Here is a 25,654-nt window from a genome sequence, read left to right on the forward strand (position 1 = left end):
AAGACAAAACTGGCCTGGCCTGCCCTGCTCCCACTGGGGGGGTGTGGCTGCCGTGGAAAGGCTGGTTCTACCAGCCCAGACCCTCCCCTAGCACCAGGACTCCTGCCTCACTGAGCAGACTCCACATTCTCTTCTGATAGTAAACTCATAAAACTGTTTTCCCTGACACATACTCAACTATAACTACCTCAATTTTCTGATGACTTGAGATTCAACTAGCCTTTAAACAAACAGTGAGAACATTTTCACATGTGGATAGACCCACCTTAGACACTATGTCTGTTTCAGCTACAGAGCAGGTAAAAATCAAGGTCTTTTGAGCTTGACTTGGAACAAAATCAAGAACCTGGAGTAAAGTAGAAGTTTTTTCACATTCTAGGCAAAGATGCACGACCTGGTAATGAAATACAGAAACAATGTGATTTTTAAAATGTTAAAGGTTTTCCAGTTTCACTTTTCATAGATAAATGATGATCTCAATAGAAAGGAATGTGCAGGAAATCAATACACATTCAAATATGCAATTACAGATTTGTGTATGATATCAAAGCCGTAACTGCTTGATATTAAGCCATGAAGTAAGTTACCTGTTGTGCCACTCACCCTCCCCCTGCCCCACACACGACACGTTACCTGCTGGACCCTGCCATAGAGAGCGGCCTCCTCCATAGCTGTGATCACGATGTAGGGATCATTCATGAACTCTTTGATCAAATGCTCAATATGTGTGCTCCAGTGAACGCCAACTGCGACAATCTGATGTGGTGCAGATTCCCGCTCTTCAACTTCAGTATTTTTTTTAAAGTTATCTAATATAGCAAACATCTAAAAAATTAGTATAATTTTATTTTTACTTTCAAAGAGAATAAGAATCCATGTAAGAGAACATAAGATTGCAAGGAATTGTACATTTTCTGTTTTTATTTTCTAAAAATAAAAGCAAAGAGAGAAACCAAAAAGAGAGAAAATGTTAAATTTAAAGACAATAAACATCCTATAAATGTCATCGTAAGTAAAATTAAATCACTGGCAACATCTTGGTAAACATAGGTAGCACGACTAACAAGGGATTAACACGTTTACATAATTTGCTTTTTTTTTAAACAGAGTCTCACTCTGTCATCCTGGGTATAGTGCCATGGTGTCATCATAGCTCACAGCAACCTCAAACTCCTGGGCTCAAACGATCCTCCTGCCTTAGCTTCCTGAGTAGCTGAGACTACAGGTACCTGTCACAACGCCTGGCTAGTTTTTTTTTCCTATTATTAGTAGATTTGAGGGTCTCGGTCTTGCTCATGCTGGTCTCGAATTCCTGGGCTCAAGCAATCCACCTATTTTGGCTTCCCGGAGTGCTGGGATTATAGGTGTGAGCTACTGCACCTAGCCCGCATAAAAACCTCTAAAAGCTGATTAGAAAAAGATGATCCCACTAACAAAAAAATAAGAAAAGGAAATAGGCTCAGTGCCTGTAGCACAGTGGTTACGGCGAGGATCACATGTACCAAGGCTGGTGGGTTCAAATCCAGCTCAGGCCAGCTAAACAACGACAAAGGCAACCAAAAAATAGTCGGGCATCGTGGCAGGCGCCTGTAGTCCCAGCTACTTGGGAGGCTGAGGCAAGAGAATCGCTTAAACCCAAGAGCTGGAGGTTGCTGTGAGCTGTGATGCCACATCACCCTACCAAGGCTGACATACTGACACTCTGTCTCCAAAAAAAAAAGAAAAATGAAAAGGAAATGAACAAGCAACTCATGGAGAATGGACACAACTGATCAATATAAAGTGTTCAACTTGACATGTAATCAAGGAACTACAACTTGAGCTGACCAGGGCCTGCTGTTTGCCATTAAGACTGGAAAAGACAACTTGGCCAAAGTGCCTCCTGGCAGGAGTACAGGGAGCGTGCTGCAGGGTGTAAACTGGCCTGTTTTCTGAAAGGCAACTATACAGTGTAGACTTTTCATTTTGGGTATTAGTTTTGCAAATAAGAACCTGAAACTTTAGAGGAATTCAGGAATTCTGCTCAGCCCCACAGTCAGTAAAGAACAAAGCTTGCACTTGAATGTGGGGCTACCAGCACTCCCAAATGCAGGTCACTGTGTTACACTGCTTCCAAAGCATGCTTTACAAGAATTCAGTCTTGGATCCATTAATCCCTTCCTAGGAATTCACTAAGGGAAACAAGTGCAAAAAGAATGCATATTCTTTAGGCATGTGCATATACAAATTATGTTAAATGTCAAAAAATAGGGCAGTTTTAAAACAAATTGTGGTATGCCCATCCAATTCACTACCATATGGCCAGTAACGGTCATGCTGTAGGACAGGAAAGTGTTGACACTCACAACGCTGCTCACTGCACCACACAAGTTATAGAGCAGCACCTAAAATACGTCCTGGACGGTCAGCCGCGGCCCCCGATGGACAGGAAGCTTTCATGGAGGAGGGACACGCTCTGATGTGGTGCAAGCGGTCACCTCTCAGAGAGGGAGCGTGGCGGGGGGGAGGGTAGGTGGGCTTTCTTCATGCACTTTTCTCCATTTCTCAATTATTCTAAAATAAAAACTATTGCTTCTACAATCAGAAGAATATTAATTAAATGTCTGTTTCAGAAAATCTCCCTGGGAAAGAATTTTTCCTCTTCAGAAATAACTTTAACATTGAAGGACATTACAGATCAACATTTTCTCCCATGACAGAAGTTAAAAGGGAAAAGATGTTAAGTTAACCAATTTCTGCCCAGCTAGATGCTTTCCCTCAGTCCTTCACATACAGCTTTAGACTGACGACACTGGAACAGATGCCATGCTTACTTGCTCCTTAGCTTCAAAGAATAATACTTCCACCTCGTCCAAAACCAGGTGACACAGTCTAAGAAATAACAAGCTTTGATAGGTGAGAAGTCTCAGGAGGCTATGTGGTGTCGTAACAATCACATCACCTATATTTTAAAAGAAAAAACAAACATTTTTGATTTTCCACAGGTTTTTCTAACATTTTCTTTGCTAAGACCCCATACTTCCCAAAGAGCCCTTTTTTTTCTTTTGAGACAGAGTCTCACTATGTGCCCAGGGTAGAGTGCTGTGACATCATAGCTCATAGCAACATCAAATTCTAGAGCTCAAGAGATCCTCCTTCCTCAGCCTCCAGAGTAGCTGGGACTACAGGTGCCCACCACTAAACCTGGCTAGTTTTTTTTAGAGACAGAGTCTCACTCTTGCTCAAGCTGTTCTAGAACTTGTGAGCTCAGGCAATCCACCTGCCTCGGCCTCCCAGAGTGCTGGAATGACAGGCATGAACCACAGTGCCGACCCTAGAAGTGGCTTCTAACTAAACACAGAGCTGTTTTTCACTCAGGTGACTGAGGCAGGACTCACACCAGGATGACCCTGTCATCGTCATCTGACTAAATGCCTAGGCTCTACCAGACTTCATGCTCTAGCCAGGCAGGGGGGACCTAGGCCTAACAAGCAGACTATGTTCAGTGAACAGGTGATAAATGAATGAAATCCCAGTTTTCTCAGTGAAACATGCAAGCCAAGACTTCATGCCTGATACCCATGGGTAACTGACCAGTGAGATCTGGACTAGCGCCCGTCACTTCATCACCACACAGCCATGGCACCTACGGGTCCCTGGCCTGCCTGGGCAGGTTCCACTGTCTCCTGTAGGGAAAACCAAACACCGTGGAAAGGATGCTTACACCCTCTTGGAAGCTTCATGTTTTTGGCTTCATCCTTGTGGAGTCCGATTGTCAGTAACATGGGATGAAGAGGCCTGGAGGACACATTATAGTCTCCCAGTAATTCACAAATGAATTGAGCCTTTTTCCATCCAGGGCACACGATGACTGCAAGAGGCTGCAAAGACAAACAAATTCAAGTCATTCTGGACAACACTTGGAACTCAAACACACTATATGCGAGACAGCCAGAACATCTTCTGTACAGTGTAAGCATTACCTGAGTTTCTGGGGTCACTATCATCACAAAGGTCAGAAAAGTTAAAATGGAATTTCATTAAAATAGATTTAGACACAATGAATCAGATACCCCTATGGCTTAAACTAAGTACTTCACAAGTATTCTAAGAATTCATTCAGTCCTTAAAACTCTCCTGTGGGGAGGGGCCTGCTGTTACTTCTCTCCACTGAGGAGTCTGAGGCACAGGCAGCGATGTCCATGCCTGGCTGCACAGTGGACGCGCGGCAGCCTTGGGTCTGGGATCTGGGCCTCTGGCTCCAGACCCTGCTCCTGAGCACTGTGTCTGGCAAATGAAAATCTCCGAAGGGAAATCATTAAACTGCAGAGAATAAGAAACATAAACTACTATCTTTTGCAACTGCACCTTTGTTTTATCACTGCCATCTTTTGCCATGTGATGAGTGGTAAAACCGTCTGCGGTGCTCCCTTTGTGCCAGGGTATGAGTGAGATAGAAGTTTCGTATCCATCCACCATCTACACCTGCTACCCAAGCCCAGCTCTCTACACCTGACAGCCGAAACCGGGCAGGGCAGGTGCCATGACCCACCACACCTGACCCTCACACCCATTTCTCTGCTTTCCATCATCCTTCTTAGTCATTTCCAGATTCTTATACATGAGAAAAATTTGATTATAAAATAACTTAATGAGATAAGCCAACAGAAACTTAAATTCTAACCCTACATCTACCACTTGTCAGGTATTAAAATTCATCCCAATAACTTTTTTTTTTAAAGAGACAGAGTCTCACTTTATTGCCCTCAGTAGAGTGCTGTGGCATCACAGCTCACAGCAACCTCCAACTCCTGGGTTTAGGCGATTCTCTTACCTCAGCCTCCCAAGTAGCTGGGACTATAGATACCTACCACAATGCCCGGCTATTTTTTGTTGCAGTTTGGCCAGGGCCAGGTTTGAACCCGCCACCCTTGGTATATGGGGCCGGCGCCCTACTCACTGAGCCACAGGCACCTCCCGTCCCAATAACTTTTTTTCTGAATTTAATTTTCTCATCTATAAAATAGCAAAAACAATACGTAGCCTGACTTGTCTTGTGGCTGCCGTGACAGTCAGATAACTCAAGGCCAGTGATATCATTTTATAACCTGAATATTCATCTCTAAAAGCCTTGGCCAGTGGCCCACAACTAGGGGTTTGAGGCAAGTGCCACTGCACAAGAACCAACAGATGGGAGAAGGGAAAGGAGACTTTCTCCCAGGACAGTCTCTGTGCTGGCGGTTCCAAAACGGAACTGAGTAAGGTAACCCAACCTTTACCCAAAGGTCAGGAGTACAATTTAAAAACAAGGATTTAGCCCATTCTGCTCAGAAGCAGAACTGTCTTAAACTTACTCCGCTTCGGCTTGGGAGGGACTTGTAGCAGCCCCCCGTCTGCAGGATCGTGAGCATGGGCGGAAGGTACAACAAAGGATCGTTTCCACAGTGAGAGATCACAACCGCGTCACAGCCCCGCGCTATGGGGGGCCAGGAGTAAGACTCCGTGTGGTTAGGTCCCGGGAATTTGTTTCTTTGAAGAGCCTACAAAACATCAACGACCACAAACTATGATAAAGCAAACTTTACAAAGCCTCCCTCTCATCCCTTTCATTACTCCCCAAAATACCACACATCATTTAATCTGGTATTTTTCAAGACCTAACGTGATTAGTTCCCAAACCTTTTCTCAGTAACAAACTCCTATTAAAAGACTCTTGCTCCATAGGCAGTGCCTGTGGCTCAAAGGAGTAGGGCGCCGGCCCCATATACCAGAGATGGTGGGATCAAACCTGGCCCCGGCCAAAGACTCTTGCTCCTGTGTGCCCCAAATTATTCTTATAATAAAAAGATTCAATAGGTGGTCCACAGACTAGGACCTAACAGCTCAGTGGAATAAGGATGTGACTTTTTCTCCTTGTTTTCCTAATGACTGCCTGTTCATGGGAGGCCCTCCTCCCAGTCCTGAAGCCCAGCTCTCTGCACCTGCTGCCCAAATGTTCTCCTGGGACTGTCCCTGCCAACGCCCTTTTGGCTGCAACCTGCGTGTGGTTTACTTCTTTGTTCTGGTGGAGAATATATTTCAAGAGCTTCTTGACAAAGGGCACAGAGAATACATTTTTTTGAGCCTTCACACGTCTGAAAGTATCTTCTGTCTCTGCTGATGCTCCACTCGGTTACAGCACGAATCTCAGGGTTAGAAACACTTTTGCTGAGACGGTCACTCCTGTTGCCTGGCTAGACTGCAGCAATCTCAAACTTCTGGGCTCAAGTGATCTTCCTGTTCCAGCATCCCAAATAACTGGGACTACAGGTGCCCATACAATGCTCGGCTTTAGTAGAGGCAGGGTCTCACTCTTGCTCAGTCTCCAACTCCTGAGCTCAAGCAATTCACCTGCCTTGGCCTCCCAGAGTGCTGGGATTACAGAAGTGAGCCACCACGCCCACTCAGAAATAACTTTTCATCAGAATTTTGAAGTCAGCACTCTTCTGGTGCATTGTAGAGAAGTCTGAAGCCTTCCTGGGCCAGTGTGTAGGCCTATTTCTTCTCTCTAGAAGCTTTCTTTTTCTTTTCTTTTTTTTTTTAGACAGAGTCTCACTATGTCACCCTTGGTAGAGTGCTGTGGCATCACAGCTCACAGCAACCTCAAACTCTTGGGCTTAAGCGATCCTCTTGCTTCAGCCTTCCAAGTAGCTGGGACTACAGGTGCCCCACCGCATCACCCAGCTTTTTTTTGGTTGCAGTTGTCATCGTTGTTTTAGCTGGCCTGGGCCAGGTTTGAATCCGCCAGCCTTGGTGTATGTGGCTGGCATCCTAACCTCTGTGCTACAGGCACCGAGCCTCTAGAAGCTTTCATGATCCCAGAGTGCCTCATGTCTAGATGCTTCACAACAATGTGTCAGGTTATTAAATACGAGATATCTGACTTCATTAAGTACTATGTTGGACACTTCATTCTGATACTTCTTTTTTCGTATTGGAAAGGTACATCATTTTTTCAATGCACCTTTTGATTGTGATTATCTTTCAGATACTTTAAAGAAATCTTTGTGAAACCATGGCTAAGTCAAAAATTCATGTTTTTTAAAATATGACTTCCACCATGGGCACAGACAGCCCGAAATGTCAATAAATGTTTGGGAAGGGGGTGGCTAATGATGCACAGTACACTGGTATTTGAGAAGTTCCATTCTGGCGATTTTCATCTTTAAAATGAGCCATATTGGCAGCCTGAGACCACGATAGGTTACGAGGAGCTGAAAGCTGTGGGGGAGTGAATCCACCACCGCTACACGTGGACTAGCAGCAGCCCCATGTTACTACTGCAATAATCTTGGACCATTCCAAACACATCAGCAAAGTGAAGAGGCTCGTAGATGGGGTCCACATGAAGCAAGTGAGCACCAGAAGAGAAATCCTGCTGGGCGTGGTGGCTCACGCCTGTGATCCCAGCACTCAGGGAGGCTGAAGCAGGAGGATCACTTGAGCTCAGGAGTTCCAGACCAGCCTGAGTAACAGCAAGATCCCATCTCTACCAAAAACAGAAAAACTAGCCGGTTGTTGTGGCAGGCACCTATAGTCTCAGCTACTCAGGAGGCCGAGGTAGGAGGATCCTTGAGCCCAGGAGTTTGAGGTTGCTGTGAGCTATGATACCACGGCACTCTATCCAGGGTGACAGAAACTCTGTCTCAAAAAAAAAAAAAAAAACTCAAACAAAACAAAACAACAACAACAACAAAAAACAAAACAAAAAAACAAAAACAGAAATCCTCTCGAAGCTCACCTTTGTGGCTGTCACAACATAAAGGCAAATCTTTCACACAGTGTGTTTGTTATGTGTGATCAAAAATGGATTCTTTTTGACAATTGCCAAGCATTCAGCACAATGGTGGGATAAAGATGGAGTGCTTTAACAGTCCAAAACCACATATTCATCAAAAAAATCTAATGGTGTCTGGCTGGTGGTCCTGCTCACCCATATCATGCACTACAGCTTCACGAAGCCTGGACAACGGATGACGGCAGACGTCTACTGCCGACTGGCTGGAATGACGAGGATGCTGGTGATTAAGTCAACAGAGGCAGGCAGTGCTCCAGGAAGACACCACTGTTGCAAGCTGCAGAGGCTGGACTTGGAAACGCTCTCACCTCCCACCAACTGCCCACCACTTCTCCCAGGCTTCAGACCCCTTCTTCTGAGTAAAAATAATCAACTCTCAACAAGCTGCAGAAAACGCCTTTCAAGATTCCATTGCCTCTCTCCAGGCTTCTTCACTGCTGGTGTAAATAAGCTGCTGCTGAAATGGCAAGGCGCATACTTTGACTAATTGCTTCTTGTTTGAGATATAAGCAAACTTTTGGTTCGGAATCGGACATTTCATGTCTAATGCCACATACGCAGTTATCTCTGCTCGTCAGCTCTGTGGGCCGTGGGGGCGGCCTCTTCTGCAGGTCTGCAGGCTGTCCACCAGGTCCAGAGCACATTCCCGTGCTCATCTTCAGGAATTTTCTTTCCTCTTCCTTTATTCTTTCTAGAAATCCCATTTTCAGATATTACACCGCACACCGACCCCCAAATCTTGTTTCTCCTCTTTCCACCTCTTTGCCTTCTGTTCTGTGTTCTCACAGTTACCTTCTATTTCATATATCAAACCTACTAGTGAGTTTAAAAACATTCTGTAGTATTTTGAATTCCTGAGAACCTTCTGCACTCACTGTTCCCAGCTCTCGGCCCCCGTCTTCACTAACTGGTGCAGCATCTTCTGAGACGGTTTGTTCTCTAGCTTCTTCTCCCACTCCTGCACTGTCTGCTTCCTCTAGAGCAGCAGTTCTCAACCTTCCTAACACTGTGACCCTTTAATACAGTTCCTCATGTTGTGGTGACCCCAACCATAAAGTTATTTTTGTTGCTACTTCATAACTATAATTTTTCTACTGTTATGAATAATGTAAGTATCTGATATGCAGGATGGTCTTAGGTGACCCGTAAAAGGGTTGTTCGATCCCCAAAGGGGTTGCAACCCACAGGTTGAGAACCGCTGCTTTAGAGGTTTGTTGTTGTTGTCTTAAGGTGAAGCTTTCTTCAAACATCCATGACAGGACATCTTTGCACTGAAGAGGGAGACACAAGAACCCAGCTGGAAGCTCTGGCCAGGCAGATCTCGTCACCTTGAGGGTCACATCAGTGCAGGGAGACAGGACAGCAACCTGGCACCTTTAGGGAGGATACCAACTAACGTCATGTAAAGGTCACTTCTTTAAAGCCATACTCAATTTCTCCAAAAGAGCCCCAACCTCCCTCCTATGAAAAACACAGATGGGCTGTGACGTTCAGGACACACAGTGGGGCCCACTGCCTGCACGGGGAGCTCTTCTGCTGGCTGTCACACTCTGCCACCGTTCTCCATCTTCTAAAGGCCTGATCCACCCAAGACTTCTCTTCCCTTCTATCCATCCTTGCAGTTTCATGTTTTAAAAAATACTTTTAAACCTTTTTGTGATCAGAAAGGAAATAGATAAACAAGTACGATCCATGCAGCACGTGGAGAGGAGCAGCTCGAAGGCGCCACAGGCACTGGGACTGGCCGCTCTCAGGCCCCTTTCCAGGGGACATCTAACTTATTTCAGGAGCAGATTTATAGTTATGCAATGTCTCTCCACAAGGAATTATTCACCTATAAGACATTAATCTGGACTTAAGAATAAATGAGAAATTAATAAACCAAGTTTAAAAGAGCATTTCAAAGGCAAAGAAATTATATAAAGCAACTGTATAAATGTTTATTTTAAAAATCCTTCTATGCTAAAAAGGTTGGTATTTCTTCACAAGTTGGATTTTAAGAGCACACTTACCTTTTTCACGTCTGCTGAGAGTGGTGACAGCTCAACACTCAGGCAAGGCTCAATCTTGTTTCGGAGCACCACAGCCGGCAGCTGCACGCCTGACCTCAGCTTCTGTAACTGCACAGACGCGTGCAGCAGACCAGGAGGCACAGCACAGAACACAGAGAACCTCGTCAGCGTAGCCTCACGACACAGCACCCCCTGGGCCAGGGCCACAGCTACAACTCGGACTCAACAAACGCAAATGATGTACTATAATGAATTATACCCTCACGTTAATCTAAAAAAAAATCCTTTATGAACATGAAAAAAACCCCCAGAGATTTCAATGTAAAAACATTAGAACCTTAGTAGATATGCTTATAAAAGAACACTAAAACTACCAAAGTGAAAGATCTATTACTTAAATACAACAAGAGTAATTTCTTTGAAGCAATAATCCATTAGATAATTTCTTAATTTCTTTCTTTTTTTTTGAGACACAGGCTCACACTGTTACCCTGGCATCATAGCTCACAGCAATCTCAAACTCTTGAATTCAACAGATCCTCTTGCCTCAGCCTCCCAACTAGCTGGGTCTACTGGTGCCCGACACAACACCTGGCTAGTTTTTCTATTTTTAGTAGAGATGGGGTCTTACTCTTGCTCAGGCTGGTCTCGAACTCCTGAGGGTATGTGATTCTCCTGCCTTAGTCTCCCAGAGGGCTGGGATTACAGGTGTGAGCCACCATGCATGGCCCCCACTAGATAATTTCTAAAAGGATGTCTTCAGGCCAAGCCCCCCATCTAAGAGATTTTTCGTCTAATCTCAAGACTGGAGAGATGAAGGAGAAGAATTTTTCTTGTTTGAGACAAGAGTCTCAAGCTGTTGCCCTGGGTAGAGTGCCATGGCATCATAGCTCAAAGCAACCTAAAACTTGGGCTTAAACGATTCTCCTGCCTCAGCCTCCCGAGTAGCAGGGACTACAGGCGCCCATCACAACACCCAGCTATTTTTTGGTTGTAGTTGTTATTGTTGTTTGGCAGGCCCAGGCTGGATTTGAACCCGCCAGCTCCAGTGTATGTGGCTGGCATCCTAGCCGCTGAGCTATAGGCATCAACCTGAAAAGAATTTTTTTTTAAGATATGGAATTTTGCTCTGTCGCCCCTCAAATTCCTGGGCTCAAGTGATCCTCCCACCTCAGCACTCTAGTGGCTGCGCCTACAGTCGTATACCACTATGTTTGCCTAAGAAAGGATAAGAATTTAAAGAGAAAACAGTTTTATCCTTTTTGTCACTTTTTAGGGCCAGTTATTACCTGTTGCAGATCAGAGTTCCCATCAGCTCTCAAAGGATCAGGATTTAAAAATTGCAGTAATCTGTAAAATAGTTAAAAACAATTTGAAGAAACCAGTGTTTACATTTCCCCAATGAGCTATTTTTTAATCTTCCTTGACAGAGATAGAATGGACTGAATATCCCCAGGGCCTGGCCACCTGTGGGTCACAGTGGCACATGGTGGCTGGGCCCACCTACGAGTTACATGAACACCTAAGCTTCTAAGACTTTGGTGGGAGGCACCAAGGCCTTCCCTGAGTGTCTGAGATAGTCCCAGCCAAGCCCAGGAGCCACTGCTCTGTTTCATCTTCTTTATTTTATGGGCAAGGAAATAAGACCATGTAGGATTTGTCCACTACTGCCTCTGCTAACTGAGAGGAACAAAAAAAATGGAAATTGCTTTCCTCCAGACCAGTCCCAACTGCAATACGGGTGGGGACAGGGACAGCAGCAAATCCTGAAAATCAAACTAGTGGTGAGAACATCAAGATGAAGAAGGTGGATTAAATGCACACATCAAATCATGCTCTTTCCTAAAACCCCATTCCTCTACAAGGGGTTTTAAATGCAAAAGCCACAAGACCCAATGTCATCAACCAAAGAATGAGTAAGTAGAATGAGCTGATTCAAGCAGGGAGTACTGTGCAGCCATAAGAAGGGACCAAGGCCTCACTAAGGCTGCGACGCAGAGGAACTTGGATGTTCTGTCGCCCTGGGTAGAGTACCACGGCATCAGAATTCACGGCAACCTCAAACTCCTGGGCTCAAGTGAAGGGGGATATGGAATGTGCCTGCTAATACAAAAAAAAATTTTTTTGGGGGGGGGAGGCGATGAAATTTTTCAAAAATAAGACAGCTGGTTGAAAACTCTGTGAATATACCAAAAGCCACTGTGTTGTACCTTTTAAAAGGATAAATTTCATGGACATGAATTATATCTCAATAAAACCATTTTTAAAAAGCCACAATGAAGGAGAGAACCACAGAGCAGACAATATTCCAAACCGAAATCTTACAAGCCAGAGCCAGGCCAGTAGCAGTAGACAGGGCAGACTCCAGACAGCAGGCAGGGCCCAGCTGCAGGGCTGACTAACCCACAGAGCTCTCGGGAGTCAGGACCAGGTGCCTCTGCTGTGGCAGTGCAGCAGGCAGCTGAAATAAAGGGCAAGCTCTGGACTGTGTTGTACTTCTCAATCCAGACAGCTACACACCCCCCTCCCATCCTAGGAAGACCAGGAATTTACCGCCTTAGGGGCTAAAACAACCTCTCAAGACTGGAGCACTTGAGGCACCACCCAGACAAGAGGAAGGTGAGGTGTGTGCTGAATAGCAAGACCCCAGCCTGCTTCTCCCGCCCAGCACCCTGGACACTGGCAGGTCTCTGCCCCAGAAGCAGAGACAGCAAGAGCCTCCTGGGAGGAACCCAGAACCCTGGGAGGAGAGACTGAGGGCAACACTTCCCCTACCAAAAGCAGCTCCCTGCTCAGTGAGACTTGAGGCCAAGAAGCTGCTGTACACTCAGAGACACAAGCTGGCCCTTTAGGCCCCTAAGTTAGAATGTGAGGAGACAGCCTAGGAGCACAAGACATCTGAGCAAAGCTTCTAGCCTTACAGAGACAAGAAACAGAGCAACAGGAAGTACAAGAAACAGAAAACAGATAGGAAGAACTGCCCCCCAAAATTATTAGTATCTTTAGAGAAATAAAATATCACATACAGGAAATAAAGATAGGACATGATAACAAAAAGAGAACAAAAGGAAAACTGCAAGTTGGAAACGTGACTTCAGAAATAAAAAACCCAGTAAGAGGACAAAGTCATGAAAACATTCCAGGAAGTAAAGCAAAAATACAGTAGTAAAAAAATTAGAAGAAAAAATATTTTTTCAAAAATGACACAACCCATCTAGGTCCGTCACATGAGTCACAGGAGCTCTGGAAAGACACAGAACGAGCAGCACAAGAGAACAATGGAAAGGCAGGAGCACTGCCCAGAGGGCGCGGTGGACACGGGACACAGGCTGCAAGGGCCACCAAATGCCCAGCCTGGTAACGGAGCGACCCAAAGGCTCGGCAACCTGAAACTTGCAAACCCTGGGGATGAAGGGTGGCTCCTGTGAGCTTCCAGAGAGGGAGACGGAGGAGAGTCAGGCACCCAGAGGAGGAGGGACTGGGACTGAGCGGACGGCTCTACAGGAGCACTTTAAAAACCAGAAGGTGAAGTAGAAATGCCTCCAAAACCCGTTCCAGACGGCAGTTTGAGTGTGAAGATCATCCAAAAGCATTTGTGCAAAGTCTGGGTTTCACGTTTCCCTTCCCAGGAAGCTAATGGAGGATATTCTCCAACAGAACATGGGAATCGGCCAACTAAGAGGAAGGCAACTCTCCCGGAAAGGGGATTCAAGAGTTACAGGACGCTGGTGGCGAGGCACAGACCAAAGTGGGAAGGCAGGCTCTGAGCGCTTCCAAGGAGACACCAGCAAGAACACTGAGTTTAGACAACAGAGGAGAACTCCAGATCAATCAGTAAGGATGCGTACAAAACTAAGAACAGAAAATTCAGTAGAAGACAGTGATTGCCCAGGTAAGCCACAAAGTTATGTAAGAAGGAACGCGGACTTTGAGGCAGCAAGACCCCCACAGCTTGGGAGGTGTGTTCAAGAACAACCCCCAGGGGCTTCTCCTCCCTTCACAAGACAACAAGAGTCCTTTCTCCTCGTTCCCTCCTTTCTCCTCGTTCCCTCTGCCAGAAGTCACATAGCTTCTGTATACTTTTCTACCTTTTGCCTAAAAGCACATAACCTTCTGTCCCTAAAGTTAATCTTTACCCTATGTACTAAGATTCACATCATTCACTTATCCAGTTATTTCCCCTGAGCCTTGTAAGACAAAAACATTCCCACCCCCTTCACTTGCTCATTTGCAACATTGTTAGTATAAGCAACCTTGCTTAGGTACTATATAAAGAAAGCTGTTCACAGGGTTCTTTATCTTTCATGCACGCTATGTCTGTTGTGTGATTTATTTTCTCAATTCCCCACTATTCCCCCTCGGGTTCATTTACTTTTCATTCTGGTTTGGGAAAAGGCAGTGGTGCTCCAGTGCTACAGGGCATTATCTGCTCCCAGCCCAGGGACATGGGACACCCGTCTCCCAGGCTCCTAATGCAGGGTGGCAGGATCCATCCTGAGAGGAACAAGGCATGAGTGTGATGTCACCCGGGCAGCAGGGCAGAGGGACAACAGGGTTGAGTCGCCACCATCCAGCACCTGCGCTGGCAGAGGGCTCTGGGCAGGAAGGGCAGCACCCAACACCAGGATCCAGCCTCCTGACAGAAGGGTGTGGAACATCAGGTTCTAGTAAGTGCTGCTTTCAAACTCTGATACTGAAGCAATATTATAAAGAATTTGTGTATTTAGAGAAAATTTCCATCTTAACTAAATGGATAGTACAAAACAGGCAAATGTTAAAACATGTAAAGCAGCAGTTTTCAACCTGTGGGTCGCAACCCACAGGAACTGTATTAAAGGGTTGCAGCATTGGGAAGGTTGAGAACCAGTGGTGTAGAGGAGACTAATCAAGAGTAAAGAGTGAACATTATAGGCAGCATGAGACACAGGAAAGGTGGAGGCTATGCGGTCACATCACACATCAGCCATGACAGGTGTGGCAAGCAGGTCATCATGCAATGCTCCTCTACCAGGACATTTTTAAGAGACAGATTTTAAGGTGGGACACAACTCTCTAACACAAAAGCAGAAGGCAGGAGAGGATTTCAGGGTTAACTTACGAGGGTCTAATGTAAAATAACAAAGGAAACAAATGAGCTACATGGACCCTGCAATGCATTTTGTTTCAGGACAAAAACCACTGGATGGGAAGCCCTCTGGTTGAAGGTGGCCCTGTGAGGAGAGGTCAGCCAGGGGTATAGACAGCGACCTGCTCTGGGGCTCCAGGGCTACCTCTGAAGCTACCCCTGAGAACTGAAGCTGTGGTCTTAGAATGCTCCTGAGGGGTGAGAGGCCAGGCCTGGCAAGGCCTGGTAAGGCCATCAGAATGGACTCTGGGCAGCTGGGTGGCCAGCACAGCTGCATGGTCAGCTCCCTCAAACCTGCCGGCCCGACTGTGGACTAAGGGACTCTGAACTGCCTTCAACTCTGTTGCTCTGAAAACTCTGAAGACTCCAGAGTAGCCATAGTTACTTGGAATTAAGAGTGTTCACACTGCTATGGTAAAAGTATCACAAAAATTGCTATGAAAATATTTTGTAGATCGAACAAGTATAAAATAAAAAAATAAAGCTGCTGCTCTGTTGTTAGCAGGCTCTCTCACAGTTGCTGGACTTCAACATCAGAACACTGGGAAAATAAGCAAACACCAAGCCACAGAAAATCAACAGCCCAAAACAACTATAGCTAATTCCTTCCCTTCCTTTTCTCTTTGCTTTCCTTCCCCCCCCCCCTTTTTTTTTAAACAGAGTCTCACTCTGTCACCTGGGTAGAGTGCCATGGTGTCATCAAAGCTCACAGCAACCTTAGACTCCTGACTACAACCCATCCTCCTGCCTCAGCCTGCCAACTACTTGGGACTGCAGTGTACCCCACCACTCCTGGCTAAGTTTTTCTGTTTATTTGATAGAGACGGGGTCTTGCTTTTGCTCAGGCTGGTCTCAAACTCCTGACCTCAAGCAATCCACCCACCTTGGCCTCCCAGAGTGCTGAGATTACAGGTGTGAGCCACTGTGCCCAGCCCTCTAATTTATTTTGTAAAATATGCCAAGAGAACAGGAAGAGGAGGTAGAAAATGATTATTTACACTGCTCAAACCTCTGAAGAAGAGAAACTACCCCAGGGAAGAGGAAGCAAAAAACTAACTTCAAAGCCTACAGGAGACTTACTGTGCATATATTTTTTGATGAAAACACAGGTGTTAAAATAATAATAAAATACAAAAATGCATTCTTCTCATAATCTTATTACAATTATTGAAGTAAACAATTCAGGCCATGAAAAAAATTCTTACTTCACGCAGCCATTCTTCTCATCATATTCTTTCTTCTCCACCAATCTAAGTGGCTTCTCATTTGCCTTCTGACCTAAAGAACTAGAAATTGAAAAACATTAAAACTTATGAATCCATTTATTCCAAGTATGAAAATATCTTTATTTTTTAAGGAAAAAATTTAAGAAGCACCACTGAGGAATTCGTTTACCTACATAAAGTACCTTTCTGTGAGAACTAAAGCTTATCCCTTTAAGGACAAAAGCCATTCTGGAAACCTCTGATGTTGGCCAAGGTGAAGAGGGCTGCCACAGCACCCATGGCCAGCCTCTCCTGCTTACCACAACCAGACACTTCCCATGAGGAGCAAAGCAACCAAGGAGAGAAGTAAACACCTGAAAAACAAACAGGATCACAGAGTATTTCTTGGGTTTTCTCCCTCAATTTCTTGGTGTTGACTGGAAGGTGAAGTGAGCAGCAGATGCAGATATCAGAAACCCCTAGAGTGGCGGGTGCCGCAGCTCACACCTGCAGTCCCGAGACTGGGAAAGCTGAGGCAGGACAGAACCAGCCCAGGAGTGGGAGGCTGCAATGAGCTCTGATCAGCCACTGTACTCATCCTGGGCAACAGAACAAGACCCATCTCTAAAAGCAAACAAACTCCAAGACAGACCCCTCTTATTCCGAGGCAGAGAACTGGGAAGACACAACATTTAAACCAGAGGGTGTAGGGAACCCCGCTGTGTTTTTCTCCCCCTGTTTCTCTGCTGACCCTGCCTCCAAAGTCAGCTCCACCTTAGAGCTGCTCATAGCAAAGGCAGCAGCAATACGGTCACCTAACACCCCGAGAGAAAACCTGTCCTTGCAGCCAGAGAAACTAGGAAACAAGAATCCTGGGGTCCAAAGGCTACGAGGGGGAAACTCATCTTTCTTTCTCCCTTACTTCTACTTCTCTTTTGTTTCCAAAGTCCCCAGTTCCACATTACTGCACAGTAATTTCTCCAAGAGATGACTGTCAGAGAAGCAACACCTAGAAACTAGTGAATATGCAGGAAACCCTGAAAATAAACAGAGATGGAAATGGAGAAGGGTTCTCTTATTTCTTTTTATGACCCAATACAAGTCCCAAGCTCACCCCAAGTTAAGAATATGCACACTGAGGACGGTGGTTCCTGCCTGTAATCCTCTGAGAGGCCAAGGCGGTTGGACTGCCTGAGCTCGGGAAGTCTAGACCAGCCTGAGCAAGAGCGAGATCCCATCTCTAAAAACAGCCGGGCATTGTGGCAAGTGCCTGTAGTACCAGCTCATTTGGGAGGCTGAGGCAAGAGGATTGCCTGAGCCCATGAATTTGATGTTGCTGTGAGCTATGATGGCACTCTACAAAGGGCAACAAAGTGAGACTCTGTCTCAAAACAAAAAACAAAAAAAAGATTGTGCAGGACAGGCCCAGAGGAGCACACCAAAGGCTGGGAAATGCAGCTCATACTGCAGCCATCATCCACACAGAGTGAAACAATATCTGAGGTCTGAACCTGCTAAGACAGACAAGAAAAATCAACATTTTCTAGAACAGTGGTTCTCAACCTTCCTAATGCCGTGGCCCTTTAATACAGTTCCTGTGGCTTGTGACCCAAAGATTGAAAACTACTGCTCTAGAAGATTTTAACAGAAACCAGAGTCTCACAATATAATATTCAAAATATCCCATATACAAACCAAAGTTACTTAACATCCCAAGAACCAGGAAAATCAGATTGACTGTCGGGGAAAAGACAATCAAAGACACCAACTGTAAGGTGACTTGAAAGGAGAATTACCAAACATTTTCATACAGCTCTTATGACCATGTTCCATGAAGCAAGGTGAGGTTGGGGGGGGGGGCTGGACACAGTGGCTCATGCCTATAATCCTAGCACTTTGGGAAGCCAATGCAGGAGGATCACTTGAGGCCAGGAGTTTGAGGCCTGAGTAAGCTATGATCATGCCACTGCACTTCACCTGGGTGACAGAATTAAATTCTGCCTCAAGGAAAAGAAAGGAAAGAAAAAAGGGGGGGAGAATAAGAGAAAAAAGAAAAGGAAAGGTGAACACTCTTGAATGGAAAAAGAAAAGTTCTTAACAAAGAAATATAAACTATTAAAAAATCCAATGAAAGGCTCAGCCCCAGTAGCACAGTGGTTATGGTGCCAGCCACGTACACCTGAGTGTGGCGGGTTCCAACCTGGCCCATGCCAGCTAAGCAATAATGACAAATACAACAAAAAAAATAGCAACTAAAAAACAGCTGGGCGTTGTGGCAGGTGCCTATAGTCCCAACTACTTGGGAGGCTGAGGCAACAGAATCACTTGAGCCCAAGAGTTTGAGGTTGATGTGAGCTGTGATACCAGGGCACCAGCCACATACACCAGAGCTGGTGGGTTTGAATCTGGCCTGGGCCTGCCAAACAACAATGACAACTACAACCAAAAAATAGTCGGGCATTGTGACAGATGTCTGTAGTCCCAGCTCCTTGGGAGGCTGAGGCAAGAAAATAGCTTAAGGCCAAGAGTTTGAGGTTGCTGTGAGCTGTGACACCACGACACTATACTGAGGGCAACATAGTGAGTCTCAAAAAAAAAAAAAAATCCAATGGAAAAAAATTGTTTGTTTTTTGAGACAAAGTCTCATCACCCTGGGTAGAGTACTATGGCCTTATCACAACTCACAGCAGCCTCAAACTTTTGGGCTCAGGCAGTTCTTTTGCCTTAGCCTCCCAAGTAGCTGGGACTACAAACACATACCACCACACCCAGCTAGTTTTTCTATTTTAAGTAGAGACAGGGTCTTTGTCTTGCTCAGGATGGTTTCAAACTCCTGAGCTCAAAAAATCCACCCACCTCCACCTCCCAGAGTGCTGGGATTAGGCATGAGCCACTGTCTCCAGCTCAAAATTTTAGAAATGAAAAATATACCAAATACAACATTCACAAGATGGGCTCAACAGAGATCAGTGATGACAGAAGAGTCAACTAACTTATAGAAAGATTAGTAAAATTATTAATCTGAAGAACAGCAAGAAAAAATGTCAAAAAAAAAAATGAACAGAGTCTCAGGGACCTTAGGGACAATATCAAAATGCCTGACTTTTGTTTCATCGGTTCAAAAGGAGAGGAAAAAAAGATTGGTACAGCAAAAATATATGTAGGAATAACAGCAGAATATAGCCCAAATTTAATGAAATATAGCAAGCTGTAAATGAAGAACATTAGTGAACCCTGAGCATAACTACACCATGGCCCTGTATTAATTAAATTGCTCAAACCAGTAATAAGAGAACAAAGAAAAAGATGAAAGTCCTGGGAACAATGCAATCAAGAAGACAGAGGAGCAGATTTTTAAAACACAGAGGGAAAGGCATTGCCAACCCAGAATTCTATATCTAGCAAAATAATTTTTTCAAAATTGAAGCTAAAAGAAATTTTCAAATTTTTGTAAAAGCTAAAAAGGTTGATCAGCAGGAGACTCACAATGTAAAAAATTTGAAAGTAGTACTTTAGGTAGAAGGAAAACAGTATCAGTATGAAATGCGGATCCCCTCAGAAAGTGAGAAGCACAAATGTAACCACACAGGTAAATACAGATTTTTCTTTTCGATTAAACAATAAGTAAACAATAAGTAAAAGTTGATAATAGAGTCTAACATTAAATATACATAAAATTAAGATACATGACAATAAGACCATAAAGTCCATAAGCAGAAAAATGAAAGTTTACTATTTTTAGTTTTCACACTTTACACAAAGTGGTACAATACAGCACTTGAGCCCATTAGTGTCACTGACATGTATTTTAAAGAGGATAAGGTCAAAACCTTTGATATTCATTTTAAGAAGATAGCAAACCATTCTTTGCTTTCCACCCACTTGTAACTGGTCACCTCCTGTTGCCATCTGGTCCCCATCAGGCCATTCTACACATCAAGGTCACTCTGTGCCATCCTCTGTCACACCTGCCTTACACAACAACTTTGCTCAGCAAGGTAAAAAGGAGACTCTAGAGCCATTGCCAGTTTTCAGCCAACTGTGCTGCTAACCAGCACAATTAAATTTATATATCTTTAAATTAACGTATCTTTAATCAAAATTTCCTGGGCCACTCTTTTTAGAAACAGAGTACTTTCCCATCCTCGATCTCATAGAGCCCTGCATTAAGGCAATATGACACTTAAACCTCGAGTCAATCTCGCTAAATTCTCACACCATACCCTGCTGCTGGGACATCTGGATCAGCATATATGGTTATGCCTCTTTTTGTTGGCCAGTACACAGAAGATTCAACACACTGTGGAAAAAAAAAAAAAAGAGTATTTTTTAGAAAGATATACTCTTTTGGAAACAAAATTCCAAGAGAATTATTCTCATAAACAAACCACTGTAGATTTCATGCACACACAGATATGGAAGGACAAAGCACTGGAAAGCTGGGCAATTATGCCGTTGCTATAACCCAAGACTGAAACGTCCCAATAGCAGGCAGCTGGCGCTTCAGATTGTCAGTATAGATAGATGGACGGATCTATTTAGAAATGGGGTCTCTCTCTGTCACCCAGGCTGGAGTGCAGAGGTGCAATTGCAGCTCACAGCAACCTCAAACTCCTGGGGTCAAGGGATCCCCCTGCTTCAGCCTCCCAAGTAGCTGAGACTGTAAGAATGAGCTCCCACACCTAGTTAATTTTTTTAATTTTTAGTAGAGTTGGGGTCTTGCTCTATTACCTCTGCTGGTCTCAAATTCCTGGCCTCCCAAAGTGCTGGATTATAACCACTGTGCCCAACCCTTCAGATAATCTGTAAAATGTTCTGCAATTATTTTTCATCTATTTTGTCAAAGGGCCTGAAGGGAAAGTTAGACTTCCCATTAGAATGTCCGCAGATCCCAGATATTCACACTTTTGTTAAAATGAGATAAATACTAAATTTTGTAGGGAGGCCGCTAGCCCAAGAACAAGAGCATGGCACAAGATGAGCTGGAGTTACCTTGTTCTTTCAAAATAAGCAAACACACAAACTATATTTCCTCATGAAAAAACTACAATAGCCAAGATTTCTGAATAGAAAATATATTTCCTGGCTCAGGCCTATAGCTCAAGCAGCTAAGGTGCCAGTCACATACACCAGAGCTGGTGGATTTAAATCCAGCTTGGGCCTACCAAACAACAACAACTACAACCAAAAAAAAAAAAAAAAATATATATATATATATTTTCTATTCATTGTTCCCAATAGAATCCTGTGGTTCCTAATGGCTTTCAAAAGAGAATATTCTAAATTTAATATTATACAAACTTTGGGATGGACGTGGAAGACATTATTCTTAGTAAAGCATCACAAGAATGGAGAAGCATGAATCCTATGTACTCAATTTTGATATGAGGACAATTAATGACAATTATGGTTATGGGGGGGAAACAGAAAGAGGGAAGGAGGGAGGTGGGTGGGGCCTTGGTGTGTGTCACACTTTATGGGGGCAAGACATGATTGCAAGAGGGACTTTACCTAACAATTGCAATCAGTGTAACCTGGCTTATTGTACCCTCAATGAATCCCCAACAATAAAAAAAAAATATTATACAAACTTTGTATTTAAGGAATACTTTTAAAATACAACCTTATTTACATCTTTTAAAGAGCTGCAATGCTGTTTCTTTTCAGATATATCTTTTGGTGAATCTCTATCTGCAAAATAATAGTATAAAGAAATTATCTTAAAAATAGTATTATATTAATAGATTAAAAAAGAACAAAAAGGAACATAATAAAAACAAATACCATTATAAAATTTTAATACATTAAATTATTATGGATTAGGGTTTTGTAATAAACATTACTTGAGGGAATTAAGTTTTTATTTCTTATTTATTTTTTTAGAGACAGAGTCTCACTTTATTGCCCTCGGTAGAGTGCTGTGACATCACAGCTCACAGCAACCTCCAACTCCTGGGCTTAGGCGATTCTCTTGCCTCAGCCTCCCGAGTAGCTGGGACTATAAGCACCCGCCACAATACCCGGCTATTTTTGTTGTTGTTGCAGTTTGGCCAGGGCCGGGTTAGAACCCACCACCCTCGGTGTATGGGGCCAGCGCCCTACTCACTGAGCCACAGGTGCCACCTGAGGAAATTAAATTTTAAAACCTTGTTTCAACCTTTACTTTAAAAAAAATTTTACAGGTATATTAAGAAAAATTCCCACCCCAGCTTAATCAGAATGGAACACAACTTATTTTCCCAACTTGGCAGACAGTGCTTCTGTCAGAAGGACAAAATAATGCCTCCAACTCGCACACTCTTCTTACAGCGTGACTCTGACTTCCAACAAGAGGCAGGATCTATATTCCTTTCCTGTGAAGCTGGGTGGGCTCAGAAGTTCAAGACCCACTAGAGCAAGAGCAAGATTCCATCTCTACAAAAAAAACAGAAAAACCAGCCAGGCATGATAGCATGCACCTGTAGTCTCAGCTACTTGGGAGGCTGAGGTGGGAGGAGCACTTAGCCCCAGGAGTTCAAGGTTGCTGAGAGCTATGATCATACTGTTACACTCTACCTGAGGTGACAGAGCAAGCTATCTCAAAAAAAAACTGAACTAAATGAAAATAAAAATACAACTTATCAAAATTTGTAGAATGCAGTAAAAACAGTGTTAAAGGGGGTATTTATAGCATTGAATGCATATATTAGAAAAGAGAGATCTAAAATCAATCATCTAAGCCTGTACCCTAGAAAACTAGAAAAAGAAAAGCAAATTAAATCCAAAGTAAGCAGAAAATAAAAATTAGAGCAGAAATTAAAATATTGAAAATAGGAAATAGAGTAAAAAAAATACCCAACAAAATAAAAAACTGGTTTCTATTAGTCTGTTCAAGCTGCATAAACATAATATCATAGCCTAGGTGGCTTAAACAACAAAAATTTATTTTCTCACAATTCTAGGGGTTAGAAAACCTGAGATGAAGGTGCTGGCTGATTCATTTCCTGGGACGAGTTCCTCCTGGCTCGGAGACAACCACCCTCTTGCTGTCTTCACAGAGCAGAGAGAACTCAGGTACCTGTCTCCTTCTTTTATTACATGGCACCAGCCCTCTCAGATGAGACCCATCCTCACGACAACATTTAACCACCAGTGCCTCCGAAAGACCCTATCTGCAAATACAGTCACATTAGAAGTTAGAACTTCAACACAGATATTTCAGAAGGACACAATTCAGTCCACAGAATGTTTCTTTGAAAAGACCAATAAAACTCCTAAGCCTATCTAGTGAGGCTAATATAAATATGCTACTACCAGAAATGAAAAACAGACGTCCCTACATACCTACTGGACATTAAAATAATAAAGAAAACTATGAACAACTCTAGACCCACAAATTTGATAACCTAGAAAAAAGAAAAATTCCTTAGAACACACAAGCTGCCAAAACTCATGTGAAAAGAAACAGACCATTGAATAGAATAGGCCTCTGTCTACTAAAGAAATCTAATCAATAGTTAATAACAATCCAAAACAAAAGCACCAGGCCTAGATGGGGTCACTGGTGAATGCTACCAAACATTTAAGGAAGAAATTAAACCAATTCTCAGGCAGGGCCTGTGGCTCAGTGAGTAGGGCGCCGGCTCCATATACCAAGTATGGTGGGTTTGAACCCGGCCCCGGCCAAACTGCAAGAAAAAATAGCCAGGCATTGTGGCAGGCACCTGTAATACCAGCTACTCAGGAGGCTGAGGCAAGAGAATCGTCTAAACCCAAGAGCTGGAGGTTCTGTGAGCTATGATACCAAGGCACTCTACCGAGGGTGACAAAGTGAGACTCTTATCTCTAAAAAAAAAAAAAAAAAAAGAAATTAAACCAATTCTTCACAATCTCTTCCAGAAGACAGAAGAGGGAATACTTCCTGTCTTGTTCTATGAGGATAGCATTACCCTAATACCAAAAACCAGACAAAGATATCACAAAGCAACTATAGAATAGCACTCATGAACACAGACGCAATCAACAACAAAATACAGGCAAATCAAATCCAACAATGTGTAAAAAGAATTATAGCCTTGATTAAGTTGGATTTGTCTCAGGTATGGAAGGAAGGCTGGCTCAACATTCAGAACTCATTGTTACAATCTATCATCTCCCCAGACTAAGGTGGCCCCCTAGAGCGGCTCACACCTGTAATCCTGCACTCTGGAGGCCAAGGCAGGAGGATCACCTGAGCTCAGGCTGGTCTTCAACTCTTGAGCTCAAGTGATCAACCCACTTTGGCTTCCCAGAGGGCTGGGATCATAGGCATGAGCTACAGCGCCTGGCCTCATTAACGATCTTGATGACACACAATTAAAAACTAGGTATTTCTGCCCTCATAAATGTGTCTTCCTTATTTTTATGAACCCTATTGCTTAAAATAAACATCAATCATAAATGCATATGTATACACTAAGGACAAATGATAATAACAATCACTGGTCTATGTCTGGGCTGGAACAAATCAGCCCACACGTGAACCAGTACCTGTTGTGCTCTGTACACTACAGTAACATCTCTAAGTACAGATGGGAGGCCAATTAACCTCATAAGTTTGTTATACTGAATTAAGAAAAAAGAGAATTACCATAGCTCTTCTCAATGACATTTAAATCTTTAGACAGGCTGGGTGCCTGCAGGTCAATGGTTAGAAGCAATGTGAGGGGACTGAACACAGAATACAGAGAGAAACATCTAAAAAGTCCACAACTGTCTTTCCTATTTTTACGCTAGGAGTTATTTATAATAAACAGTTCTTTTGAAAGCATTTAAAACTTAATATTCTAAGCCCCGTCTGGCTAATTATGTTTAAACTACAAACATCTGGACTTTTTTTTTTTTTGTAGAGACAGAGTCTCACTTTGCCACCTGTAGAGTGCCATGACGTCACACGGCTCACAGCAACCTCCAGCTTTTGGGCTTACGCGATTCTCTTGCCTCAGCCTCCTGAGCAGCTGGGACTACAGGCGCCTGCCACAACGCCCGGCTATTTTTTGGTTGCAGTTTGGCCGAGGCCAGGTTTGAACCTGCTACCCTCCGTATATGGGGCCGGTGCCCTACTCACTGAGCCACAGGCACCACCCAACATCTGGACTTCTAAAGACAACTCAGTGTTACTACGAAATTGAGGACAGTTCTTTCCTGGTCTAAAAACGAACTATATCGACTATAAGACTTGTCACAGGCTCATCAGGATTAAACTTTAAATATTAAACAGACTCCTAGTTTCTGTCCCACATAAAGAAAAGTTTGTACTGGCTCAGTGCCCGTACTCAGTGGGTTCGAGCCCAGCCCGGGCCAGCTAATATAGCTGGGTGTTGTGGCGGGCACCTGTAGTCCCAGATACTTGGGAGGCTGAGGGAAGAGAATTGCTTAAGCCCAAGAGTTTCAGGTTGCTTTGAGCTGTGATGCCACAGCACTCTACTGAGGGTGACAAAGTGAGACTGTCCTGGGGAAAAAAAAAAAAAAGAAAGAA

The 25,654-nt window shown here is 43.9% G+C and overlaps 1 protein-coding gene across 6 annotated transcripts in view; it reads right to left on the minus strand.

Moving 5' to 3' along the window:
* The window catches only part of TDRD12 (tudor domain containing 12), a 77,261-nt gene that overhangs the window by 29,340 nt on the left and 22,267 nt on the right, over positions 1–25,654 (minus strand). For 5 of the 6 annotated variants that reach the window (XR_008382974.1, XM_053604611.1, XM_053604610.1 and 2 more), the window contains exons 8-17: positions 21,782–21,849; positions 20,382–20,458; positions 16,159–16,239; positions 11,118–11,178; positions 9,829–9,936; positions 5,334–5,519; positions 3,704–3,860; positions 2,814–2,941; positions 634–825; positions 266–394 (exon numbers count right to left, since the gene is read on the minus strand). Coding sequence is in view for 5 of the 6 variants with exons in the window: in XM_053604611.1 (XP_053460586.1) it covers positions 266–394; positions 634–825; positions 2,814–2,941; positions 3,704–3,860; positions 5,334–5,519; positions 9,829–9,936; positions 11,118–11,178; positions 16,159–16,239; positions 20,382–20,458; positions 21,782–21,849 (1,187 nt within the window). In the remaining variant the exon portion in view is untranslated. The remainder of the gene's footprint in view (positions 1–265; positions 395–633; positions 826–2,813; positions 2,942–3,703; positions 3,861–5,333; positions 5,520–9,828; positions 9,937–11,117; positions 11,179–16,158; positions 16,240–20,381; positions 20,459–21,781; positions 21,850–25,654) is intronic. The other variant, XM_053604612.1, reaches the window with a different exon arrangement.

Source organism: Nycticebus coucang, chromosome 10, assembly GCF_027406575.1.
Source record: "Nycticebus coucang isolate mNycCou1 chromosome 10, mNycCou1.pri, whole genome shotgun sequence".
Lineage (NCBI taxonomy): Eukaryota > Metazoa > Chordata > Mammalia > Primates > Lorisidae > Nycticebus > Nycticebus coucang.